This window comes from Macrotis lagotis, chromosome 1 (genome assembly GCF_037893015.1).
Source record: "Macrotis lagotis isolate mMagLag1 chromosome 1, bilby.v1.9.chrom.fasta, whole genome shotgun sequence".
NCBI lineage: Eukaryota > Metazoa > Chordata > Mammalia > Peramelemorphia > Peramelidae > Macrotis > Macrotis lagotis.
In genome coordinates, this window is record NC_133658.1 from 377015775 (window position 1) to 377028993 (window position 13219).

At 38.0% G+C, this 13219-nt stretch overlaps 1 protein-coding gene across 1 annotated transcript in view; it reads left to right on the forward strand.

Annotated features, from left to right (window-relative positions):
• The window catches only part of SLIT3 (slit guidance ligand 3), an 805773-nt gene that overhangs the window by 733276 nt on the left and 59278 nt on the right, over positions 1-13219 (forward strand). Inside the window, exons 22-25 of the mRNA XM_074204955.1 lie at positions 288-359; positions 1165-1236; positions 11150-11221; positions 12773-12936. Coding sequence (XP_074061056.1) covers positions 288-359; positions 1165-1236; positions 11150-11221; positions 12773-12936 — 380 coding nt within the window. The remainder of the gene's footprint in view (positions 1-287; positions 360-1164; positions 1237-11149; positions 11222-12772; positions 12937-13219) is intronic.

Sequence of the window (13219 nt, forward strand, 5' to 3'; positions counted from 1 at the left end):
GGCTCCTAGCTAAGACTTGCATCTTGTTTCTGAATATCCCCTACAAAGGACCTGGAACTCCCTCCCAAACCGACAACTTCCCTCCCTTTTAAAGGAAATCTGGTGAACTGTGATATGGGAGCAATTGTAAGGTCCTCAAGTAACATGTATGAATGATATTTGAAAAGAACCTCCAAAGAGAACACATGGAAGTGGCCTTTGGCTGCAGGGAGATGCTGCCATCAGAAATGACTGGTTCAGAGAACCAAGGGTAGCTGTGACTATTGCATTATGTATTTCTCCTCTAGTGACTTGAGCAATAACAGCATCAGCGTCCTGGCCAATTATACCTTCAGCAACATGACGCAGCTCTCCACACTGTAAGTAGCACAACAACAGAACATGTGTCACTGAGCTTGTGACCCCTTTTTTCCTTTATTTTCCTCTTAGTCTCTTTTCTCCCCTCTCCCCACCAATACCCACACAGAATGTATAATAGGGTAATGAAAATAGAGCTCAGGCATTTATTCAAAATAGTTCAACTCAATAAAGATTTATTAAGTACTTTTTTGTGTGTCAGGCTGAGCCCTAGGTGATAGGGATACAAACATTAAAAAAAATTTAGTCCCTGCCCTCAGGGAGCTTACATTCTATCCAGGAAAACTAATAATGCTCAGATGCTTGGATAGATAAGTGATCTCCGTTGATATTGCCTCCAGTAATTTAGGACAAAAACAGCTATGTGGCTACCCAGCTATGGGTATGTCTGTGTCCTTGGGGAGCCATCCATCATCTGCGACCCTTCCTCTCTTTTCTCCTGGTATCTCAAGAATATTAGTGGACTAACATTTCAATGGAAGTGAGCCTGGATATACATGTCCATACAGCATCAGAGAAAATAAGTCAATATTTGTATTCAGTTTTGTAAGTCCTCCTATTTAATTCAGGGTTTTTTTTTCCCACTTGCGATGAATTTTTCTGCCTGATTACACTTTGTTCAAACCACTTTTATTTGAGTTAGCTTTGCATGCTTTGAGTACACACTAGTTGAAGGCAGAGACAAGTGGTCCAAGAGGCTTATTCAGAATGGAACTGACCTGGTTTGCAACCTTGGTGATGACTTGCCTATGGATAGTCCATGACAAATGAACCATCAGACTGTTATCATGTCTTTTTCTTCCTTAGCATCTTGAGCTACAACCAACTGCGATGTATTCCAATCCATGCTTTCAATGGCCTTCGGTCTCTTCGGGTATTGTGAGTACACCCTAGCAGGCTAAGGGGAGGGTTGATATTTGTTTCCATATGACTGTACAACTTACTAGCCCTTTTTCATTCCTTACCTTGGTAGCTCAGTATCTTCCCTATATAAATTAACATTTTCAGAAAGAGGTGCATCTCAGCTAGTCTAGGGGAGGCTAAAGAAATTTTTTCAAAACACAGTTTAGGGGGTAGCTAGGGGGCGGCTAGGTGGCATAGTGGATAAAGCACCGGCCTTGGAGTCAGGAGTACCTGGGTTCAAATTCGGTCTCAGACACTTAATAATTACCTAGCTGTGTGGCCTTGGGTAAGCCACTTAACCCCATTTGCCTTGCAAAAACCTAAAAAAAAACCACACACGCAGTTTAGGAGTAGGAAAATGTTAAGGGGTTCCCCAATTACCATTCAAATTCTTAATATCAATTATTACCATATTAGTAATAATTATTATTACAACAAAAACCCACAACAATAATAGCTAGCATTTACATAGCACTTTAAAGTTTGCAAAGCACTTTACAAGTTTTATCTCAATTGATCTTCAGAAGAACCCTGGGAGAAGTAAGTACCATTATTATCCCCATTTTGTAGATGATAGAAGAAAGATAAGTGACTAACCCAGAGTCACCTAACTAGAAAGTATCTGAGGCAAAATTTGAACTCAGATATTCTTGACTCCAAGTCAAGTGTTCTCTTTACTGTGCCACCCTAAATTCCTGTTATTGTGAATATTATTTGTTAAACCTATTACCATTTCTATATCTCCTTATGTTATGCTCATATTGTTGGGAACAACTTCCTGGCACTTCCATTCCTGTTAACTGGCTGCCCACTTGAGCCCATGCACGATGACATTAGTGAAATGGATCCCCAGTAGCTGTGCCCATTCAGGGGCCTCCAGATTGATATGATTTATTGCAGCCCACAAAACTCTGGTGTCAGCTACTACTCCCGCCACATGTCATCTGCGTTGTTATTAAAAATCAATTCTCCAGAGGGAAAGAAGTGCCCAGGACTGACAGTGTGCAATCTGTTATTGTCACTTATTTATTATCCATGTTCTCAGGAGAGTTTCAGAAAAGAAAACATCAGCAAAACAATTTCCCATTTCCAGTTTAACACAAAGGGAGAAAAGTACATCTCATTGGCCAGAGCTGAGCCAGAGTCCTCTCCCCTTACTCCCTTTCTTTCTGAGCAGTTCTTCAAGTAGCCTCAATGCTGTCAGCTGAGCCCCACCAGATTTGGATGTTATATATATGTATGTGTGTGGGTTTTTTTTTTTGTGTGTGTGTGTGTGTGTATACAGTCAGAATAGCATTAATTGGGGCATCTCAGTGTGCTATCTCATCCAGGGTACTCTCCTGCCTATGTAATTTGATTCTCAAGCTTTGGCTGTCTTGTATTCAATAAGCATTCATCTATATATTCATCTGTCCCCCACCCCACTCCAAGACTTTCTTGCAACTGAAAAATCTTAGACCTGGGATCTTAGAGATCATCTGGTGCAATTCCCTGCTATTATAGTTGAAGAAAGTGAAGTTCAAAGAAAGGAAGTGATTTGCTGAAGGTTACATCACATATTATACTTACAATGAAGGATATTATTAAAGCACCTTAAAGTTTGCAAACAACTTTACATATATTCTTTCATTTGATCCTTAAAAAAAAATAGTGAGGTTTGGGGTAGCTGGGTGGCACAGGGGATAGAACACCAGCCCTGGAGTCAAGAGGACCTGAGTTAAGATCCAGTCTCAGACCCTAATGGGCAAATCACTAAACACCAGTGCCTTGCAAAAAAAAAAAAGCCCAAAAAATAGTGAGGCAGTCTCTATGGGCATAATTATCCCCACTTTGTAGATGGGAAAACTGAGGTTTAGGTGAAGTGACTGTTCCACAGGCACCCAGCTAGGAAATATCGGGTTTTGGATCCATAGGCACCCACCTGGAATTCCCAGACCCTCCACTGTTCTCTCTTCAACACATTGCCTTCTGCGTCATGGTCAGTATTTTAGTCAATTTATTCTCAGTGTTGTGAGGCTCTTAGGAGACTGGTACACTTTAAAATTAATTATCTTATTCTTACAGTATAGAGAGGACTGAATCTGTGATTCCATTGGTATAGAAAACTCTCAAAAGGGGAAATGTCCTTTACCATACAGGTAAATACTTTTCCTGCAACTTGTATTCTAAGAGAGTTACCTAGAACAGTAAGAGGTAAAGTGACTAGCCTGGGGTCACTCAGCCAGTATGTATCAGAGGGATTTAAACCCAGGTATTTCCTAGCCCTGAAATTGGCTCTTTTTTTCACTATGTCATACCATCCTTGAGATGAAGTAAATACCCAGGAAACAGCCTTGTTGGAAATAAAATTCAGGAAGTGGATACCTTAATTTTGGCCAGAGAGAGATATAGGGTAAAAGGTGAAGGGGGGGAAATGAATGCTGATTGTCCAAATCCACCTGCAAAAGTGTATTCTATTCTTTTGAATATTGGAATCCCTTTATAATCTAGGCAAGGGACAGGGCTAAACACTGCCTCAGTAACTGTTATTTCAGTTTTTTTGTTACATGGGATTGTTATGTTGGGGGATAAGAAAGTACACCCAGAAGTTTTACTACATGATGACCTGAGAGTATCTGCCCCTCCCAGCTTCTGGCCTGCAAACCCCCGCCCTCCCAGGGCTAAGATGGTATCCCATTCCTCATACCTCTTTCGACCTTGCAGTGCTTCCCTGGGTTTCTGGTCCATCATACAGACAGTTGATCTCATAAGAATGAGAAATGTCCTCCTGGATCATCTTAGGCAGCTGGATGATGCAATGGATAAAGCTAGGTGGCCCTGGGTAATTCAATTCACTTTTCTGTTCCTTTATCTTTAAAAGGAAGGTATCAGACTCCATGGCCTCTAAGATCCCTTTTAACTCTGAAGCAATGATACCATGACCATCGTAGTTCACCCACCTCAGGCGTCTGATTGCCTGGAACAGGGTTAAGGTTCCCTTCTACCAGATTCTCTAAGATGAGCCCTAACTGAATCCTGAACTTCCCTAACTTGCCCTCATCAATGCAGTATCATTCAGAAGCAGAGAAAAGGGAGAGAAAATTCTAAGGACCAAGAAGGAGCCCTCCTTTGCTCAGAGCCATTCACTTTTGAGGGTGAAGGAGGATGTCAATGAAGAGAATGGATGGATGCCAAGTGTTTCTTGAGTGGGTCCTTGTTCTTTTTTTCTGCTAGTTAGCTTTTGCTTAGTATTGGGTTTTGAAATGCAGGATCTCTTCTTGGGGAGGTGGGGAACCAAGAAGAGAGGGAGGTGGCAAGGAGAGGAGAGAATCTGCTGACCCAGCATTTCTGGGCAGCTTTGTGCCCATGAATTACGGTCTGTTACTCTGTAGAAAGTTTATAGAGTTCTCAGCAGCAGAGCTAATATATGGGTGTGTAACCAAGAGAAGTCACAGCACCAAAGCTGCCTTCGGGTCATTCGGTGTTTTTAAATTAATACTGCCTGTTCCCCTCCAGGGGCCCAAGTCTCATTCGGAAATGATTAACGGTGTGGCTGAAGTTCATTTGCAAAACAGTGAGGAGCCTTTAAGCCGTCTGGGTAAATGGCATGGAAGGGCCTGTATGATCCATAAATAATCAGATGAATTGGGGAATAAATGGCTCCTATAAAAGCATTTGGAAGTGTCCCTATCCTGGCCTTCTCCTTCCTTGTAAGAAGTAGCTAGTACCTCCTGGATAATGAGTGGATAAGTAGATCCTGCCACCTTCTTTAACTTTACTCAAAGACTGTTGTCTGAGATAGAACAAAGTGTGGTGAAAAGTTATTGACTCTACTACTTAAGAGGTCCCTTGGAATCAGCATTATTGATGAGGAGTGCAGCAAAGACATTTGTCTTGATATGATTTAAGAATCCTTTCCAAATCCATCTATTTTTATTTGCATTAATATGTCAATGATAAGGACCAAATGCAATTTCATATCTGTCCTAAAGAAAAATAGATGATAAGTTCATTGGATATTGTCATGTTTATAGTTCTACTGTCAAGGCTAATGGTTTGTTTTAACTAAAAACATCCATGTTTTATCAAAGTGATTAGTTCATGGATGGTTGCTTTTTTTAAAATTCATTTCTATAATTGAATATTCTTATTGATGGTTACTAAGTTTGAATTAAGTTAAAGAGGAAAAAATCATTAATGCCCACTATTAAGAACTTTAATCATTATTATAAGTGGTAGGTAGTATGCATCAATAAATGAAAATGTGTTTGAAATGCCATAAGTGAATTTCACTTTTCATGAATATGACCTATGTTCACCCATCACTTGCATAATCAAGAAACATGCATTCTTACTTAAGCCACAAATTATTCATCCTTTGCAACAGGATTGACTAAAAGAGAATTTGCTTTAAATTGATTTAAGTTGATTTGAGAATTTGCTAATTATTCTTCCCTGCTAAGACTTTAGCCTCTGGCTATAAGGTAGCTACATCACATACAAGTATGTATGTATAATCAACCCTCAGATGTCTATACTGATAAAGGGTAAAAGAAGTAAGGGGGAAAGCAAGTAATTGTATTATCCAAAAATACTTTCTATTTCCTTTTGTAATACAGTCAGGGACATTGACATGGATCTGAGACTTAGATGCAATATGACACAAATATGATATCTGGTGCTTTGTATTCAGAATATTATATCCTATGAACTCCTTTGATAAGTTGAAACCCATAGGAGAAGAGGGCAACAGCCAGGTCTCTGACAGGACTAGAGAACACACTCTACAAGGATCAGTTGAAGGACCTAGAGATTTCTAGCCTGAGGAAGAGAAGGCTTTTTTTTATGAGCCTCAAGATAGCTATCTTCAGGTATTTGAAGGACTATCACATAGAAAAAGGATTAAATTTGTGCTGGTGGGTTTCAAAGAGCAGAAAAAGCAGCACTGGTTGAGAATTATAGAGGGATAATAGACTTTTGCTCAATGTAAAGACAAATCTAAAAATGAGAGCTATGAAAAAAGTAACACGGGCTCATTTGGAAGGTAATGAGTTCCCTCATCACTGTAAGAATTTAGATAGACTGGATGAACATTTGATGGAATCAATGAAAAGGAAATATGGGCTCAGGTACAGATTAAAATAGATGTCCTCTTAGGTCCTTGCCAATTCTGACATTTTATGGTTTTGACAGACAACACTCACCTGGCTAAATCCATTATCAGGCCCAAGGAACCAGCTACAGGATGAAGAGTAGAAGTCTTCTTATATTATTATGGATAATCTGCAAAACAAATAAGTCACTGCATATTGTCAATAATTAGGGTTTTTTTTTTTAGTATCTCAGAGCCTTAATTTGAATATTATCTTCTCTCCAGTTTGGACAGCTCCAAAGCTCCATATAAATTGTCATTCAATTTATGAGGATCTCTAGGTAGTAGGTCCTGCAATCTCCATTACCACCTCTGTCTCTCTTAATGTATCCTAAGACTGCAGTCAGTACTCCTTTTTAGTTGCAAATGTGAACTCACATTAGCTTCAAGTTCACTAAAATCTCCAGATTTTTTTAACAGGCAAAAAAAAAATTGTTCCTGGCTATGCTTCCCTCTTCTTATAATTAGTGAATTTCATTTTTTATAATTCATGTGTAGGAATCCAAGTTATATTTATCCCTACTAAGTTTTATCTTTTTGAATGTTTATGATGTTATAACCTTTCAAAATCATTTTGGATCCTGAGTTTAGAAACCAATGTGTTAACCATCCCTCCTAGCTTTGTGTCTCCTACAAATTTAATAAGATTTTTGGCTTGGAGAGTTTCCTGAGCCATGGAAGGTGTCAGCTGCTAGGATAAACATCAGGGTTTCATATAGAGGTGGCAAGATGAAGTTGAGCCATATATATATATGAAAATATAATAGGAAGGAAATATATATATATATATATATATATATATATATATATATATATATACCCTGCTTTCACTCCATAGTAGCTTTCTGCTCAGTTTGGGTGGGACTAGTAGAATTTGTAGCTTTCAGAAATTTGATAGGATTCAGTAAATCTTTATTAAGTTTAACTTTGTGAAAATTGTTTGTCCTGGTACTCAGGGGAAATACAAAGATTTAATAAACCCTTGTTGAGTTTATAATAAGGGGGGGGTGAGCAGAGACATGCAAATAAATGAATAGAATGGGATGTGAGAGTAGCAGAATAGAGACTTAGAATACCATGAAGGTCAATGAAAGGAAAGATAATTTTTAGGTTGAGAGAATTAAATAGAACTTCAGGAAAGGTCTAGAATTTGAGCTGAATCCTGGAGGTTGAAAAGATTTTCTTTTATTTCATTTTATTTTGGTTGATATATTTTGTGTTATATCACATTCATTTCTAAAGCTATCCTTCCCCCTGCCTCTTTGTAAAACACTTTGCAAACCTTGAAAATATATATTCATTTGGTAGTTTATTTTGTTGCTGTTGTTGTTGTAACAAAAATTTAAAAAACAATCAATAAATTAATATTTATTAAGCATCCTCTTTGTATTAGATACTGCACTAATTGCTGGAGATATAAAAGAAGGTAAAAGACATTCTCTGCCTTCAAAGAACTTATAATTTAACAGGAAAAAGGAGGAAATTAAATAGATCAGCAAACCCAACACATTGACTATGACATATATATATATATACATATATATGTACATATATATATATATATATATATATATATATATATATATATATATATATATATATATATATCTGTAATACCCCATACTCATTGTCTCACGCATTTTCTCAACTGGGACCAACTTAAGTCATCATGTCAAAACCATTCAGTTTGAGAGATTTGTTCTTTCTGTTTATAATGTTATGTTCATTTTTTTATTTCTTGATTCTGATTACTTGACTTTTAATTCACACAAGTCTTACAAGCTTCTCTGAATTCCTCACATTCTTACATTGCAGTAATATTCCACTACATTGTTATACAACTGATTATTTAGGGATTGGTAGTATTTCTACAGACAAATTTGCCTTTTTTTTTTTTGCTTAACTTGTTTTATTTTATTTTTTCCAATTGATATTTTATTTTTCCAATTACATGCTATAAAAGTTTTTCAACATTTATCCACATGCATATGCATATTTATAAGTTACACAATTTCCTTACCCCCACCCTTCCCACCCTTCTCCCCTCAATATTGAACAGTCTGATAAAATTTTACATATATATTTGTGTTTAACATGTTTACAGATTAACCATTTTCTGTTTGAGAAACTAGTACTAAGGATAAGGAACAAAAACCATGAGATAGGAAGGAAAAATATAAGAGAAATTCATTAAGATTCTGTAGGTTTTTGTTTTTGTTTTGTTTTATTTCATTTTTCTTCCTCTGGATGTGGATAACATTGTCCATAACAAGTCTCCCAAGGTTGTCCTAGCTTTCTGAACAGCTGAGAGGAGCTGTATCCATCAAAGCTGATAAACTCACAAAGTTGTTGTTAATGTGTAAAATGTTCTTTTGATTCTACTCCCTTTTTCACTCAGCATCAGTTCCTGTAATTGGTTTCATGCTTCCCTAGAGTCCAACCCTTCATGTTTTCTATAGAACAATAGTATTCTATAACATTAATATACCATAATTTGTTCAGCCCTTCCCTAGTTGGTGGGCATCCCCTCAATTTTCAGTTCTCTCAGGCAAATTCAACTTAACAAAATCAACAAATATCTATTAAATGCATCCTGCATACAAGGTATGGTGCTAGGTGATGGGGGCGCAAAGCCAAAAATAAAACAATCCTTGCCATCAAAGATCTTATATTCTTTTTCATTTTTAGGTTTTTGCAAGGCAAATAGGGTTAAGTGGCTTGCCCAAGGCCACACAGCTAGTTAATTATTAAGTGTCTGAGAACAGATTGGAACTCAGGTATTCCTGACTCCAGAGCCAGTGCTCTATCCACTGCCCCACCTGACTGCCCCTAAAGACCTTATATTCTACTGGAAGAAAACAAACAATATCAATTCCTTTTTGAGACTTTTTGAGAAATGTGGGTCAATTGCTGGTCTTCCTCAGATACTTCCTAGCCATATGACCTTCAACAAGTCACCTCTTTCAATCTAAGTTTCTTCATCTGTACAGAATTTCTATAAGAACCAAATGAAATTACATAGGGAAAACATTTTGCAAACTTTAATGCACTCTATAAATTCTAACTATTTAAGAGTACTAAGCATTTAGCTTCTATTAAGTACTTTAATATTTGCCAGGTAGAACATTTGTTCTAAAGGAAGAGACAACAAGGATATACATATATAAGTATATGCAAAATAAATATGATGTCAAGTACTAGAATATAGCAAATTTGAGAGGGTGCTTGTGGGGGAAGCAGGAAAGCTTTCATGCAGAGATGGTATTTGAACAGGAGCCTAAAGGAAAAGAGGAAGCCGATGAGATGGAGAAAAGGAGAGATACCCAGGAAATAGCCAATACCAAACCATAGACACAGAAGATTTAAAGTCATATATGATGTGTAGCCTATATCATAACATGAGCTGTCATGGGGAGGAGGGAGGGAGGGAAGAAAGGCATTAAGTTCCTTTTAGACTAGCTTCTCAGGAAGAGTTAGGCTCCTGCTGGCTAACCTATCCCCAGGCAAACATTGAAGGGCCAGGAGACAAGGGTGGCAAGTTCTCCAAGTTCTCCTAGATCTTCATTTATTAAACCAAATACAAGTGATTAAATATCCTCTCTAGTCCCTGGTCCACTCCCACTCCTGTGGTACTCTACAATCAACCAGTAAATAACACTCTGGTGCTAGAGGACCCCAGGTGATGAAGCTTTACAGTACTCCCACATGCAACAGTCCCTTACAGAAAGGGAGATAGAAAAAAGCAGAACTCAACAGCTTGCAAAAAAGAAGAATGTTGAAATCTATCTTTGAATTGGAAAATAATAAAAGAAAAAAATTTAAATTAATAAAATAAAGTCATATGTTAGGAATAAACACAAGCCACTTTGGTTCACAGTGTCCATGAGAGAGAGATGTTCATTGAGGCTGGAAAGACTGGTTGGGGTTAGTTTATAAATGACTTTATTTTTAATTTTTTTATTTATTAATATTTTAATTTTCCCAATTACATGTAAAAATAATTTTTAACATTTGTTTCAAAAATATTGCATTCCATATGCTTCAAATTGTTTAGCTTTGAGAAGTAAACAGAAGAATTTACATATATTTGTTCCTGAAGGCAATAGGGAGTCCCTGGAGTTTATTGAATAGGAGAGCCAAATGCTCAAATCTCCATTTAAAGAAAATCACTTTGGCAAAAGTGTGAAGAGGTATGGGGCAGGGTGTTGCAATAATTTAGGTGGGAGCTGATGAGGGCCTGAACTAAGGAAGTAGCTGAGTCTATAAGAGAAAAGGGATGTGAGAGATGCTAAAGAGGTAGAAACAGCAAGATTTAGCAACTGATGAGATGGTGGGGTGAGGAAGGGTGAGGAGTTTAATAAATTTGAGGTTACAATTCTGTGAGATAGAAAGAACAATGGTGCCTTCACAAAAATAAGGAAATTCAGAAGTTAAATAAGTAAATTAAAAATATGCCCAAAGTTACACAAAATAATTTCAGAATGGTCCAGAACATTAGCACCTATGGGAATTAGGAAAGTTCTCATTTAGAAAGTAGCACTGTTATGAATAAAATGAGGTGGAGATGGAGATGAAGAGGCAATGCATTCCAGATAAAGTTGAGGGGAGGGGCAAGGGGAACCAGCCATATAAAAATATAGTGGTGAGAAGTGGAATTTTTGGTATGGAGAACAGTTAGCAAGCAAAGATGCGATGGATGGCATTCTAGGTGTAGAGAAAATTGTTGGATTTTAATATTTCCATTTATCTTTTCTTCAGAACTCTCCATGGCAATGACATTTCCAGTGTTCCAGAGGGCTCATTTAATGACCTGACCTCTCTTTCTCATCTGTAAGTAACCACTCTCCCCTCCCTTAGTTCCCCTTTCCTGCCTTTCCCTACCCTTTGTTTCCCCACATGTACCACCACTTACTCACAAAACACACACACTTAGAATTAGTTTAACTTACTGAATGAATACATTAAGTCCATTTCTGGGCTATTGGTTTACAAACCTATATTTAATTTTGCTGAGCTGAGAGGTATCAGTAAGAGCCTAATTGAATACTCAACATGTCATTGTTTTACTACCCTCAGTCTCATGGCACAAATGTTGTTATAAGTGCACCAAAGGCCCTAACTCTATGATTTTGAGAAATGTTCATAGGGAAAATGGCTGTTATTAATGACCCTCATTGTTTTCTATGAGGTTCACTCCCAGGATTCTCCTTTCTTGGCCCAATCTTAAATTCTCTGTATTTTAATCATAACCTCCATAAAGGCAGCTCCCCAGGGAACTTCAGCTATTCAGATTTGGACCATCCACAGGCTGGTCCCTCAGGGTCCTTTACCTAAGGTTCTAGTGTCAGAGATCTTTGGAAAAAACCAAGTAATCCATTCTCCATCTGAACCTTCCTTTGAAAAGGACAAGTCTTCCTTTCCCCCTATCTAAAATCAGAGACCCCTTAGATTCCTTCCAATTCTGATATCCTATAATTCTATGAGTAAATTTAGGCTTTTTCATTGTAAAGCAATTTTCAGGGTAGAAAAGAATGAATTTTTCAAATCCCCAATTTCATGGCTAAACTTGTGAACCTTGGAAATATGAGTGTGGGCATATTTCCTTCCCTTTTTATCAGGAGGATAACACAGCTGATTTCTCTATTTCCAAGAACTGAATGGGTCTTTATATACTTTATCTTAGTTTTTCACACCACCTCTCTGCCTCATAGAGGCAGGGACTGTGGTAGACATTTTTAAGCCAAAAGATTGAGAATATTTTTTTCATGAGATCCCTCAACAACCAGATCTAGGAGCAAAACTTAAAATTCCTGATAGCTACCTCTAGATTCTCTCCATTAATCAGCACTGGACACCCCAATTTTTGAAGTTTGTGCTATTCTGTTGTTTGGCAGCCTGCATTTGCATGATTCTAGAACTCCCTAGGAACTTGAGACCTTCTGCAGAATGAATTCCCCCATAAACACAACAAATATGGGAGAAAGACTGATACCTAGATAAACTGAGGTTCAGAAAGGCTTCTTAGTAGAGAGATGTGATCTGAATGGTAATGGAATGGAATTATGAAAGTATTAGAAAGGAAATTTTCCCAAGGAGGGGATGGAACTTCAAACAAAGATTCTGGGATGGGAGGGTGATCAGGTGGACTGATGTCGTTGGGGCAGAGAGTATTTTGGGATAAAAGAGTCCAAGGGTAAGAGAGGCCTTATTTCTCCACTGATCATTGCCCCAGCCTCGCAAAGATTTACCCATATGAGCAACTGAAAGCATAGTAGTATATGGTAAGAGGAGCAAGCATTGAGGTAACTCCTATAATAAGGGACGTGTGCCATGAAGATGGAAGCCAGGGAAGTCTTAATAGCTATACTACTGTTTCTTCAGGGCCCTGGGAACCAACCCCCTTCACTGTGACTGCAGCCTACGCTGGCTTTCAGAGTGGGTGAAGGCAGGCTACAAGGAGCCAGGAATTGCCCGCTGCAGCAGCCCCGAGATCATGGCAGATAGACTCCTGCTGACAACACCTACTCACCGTTTCCAGTGTAAAGGTAGGAGGAGGGCCCTGAGACGAAGATTCAGATCTGTCCCTCTTTAAGGTCTATATGCTGGCCTTCTTCAGCCATCCTCTTACCCCAACATCTTGTTTCTTTCCTCTGGACTCAGTTTAGCATCCCTTGACCACTCTCAGAATTGGGAATCTGATGCATCTGTGACTTTCTAAACCAATATTCTTTCAGTTTCATAAATTGGGAAGGGACTTGCCAGTAAAATTCATACTGAAATATAGTCATATAATCTCCTTATCCTTCTCTTTCTTAAACTTCCATTTAA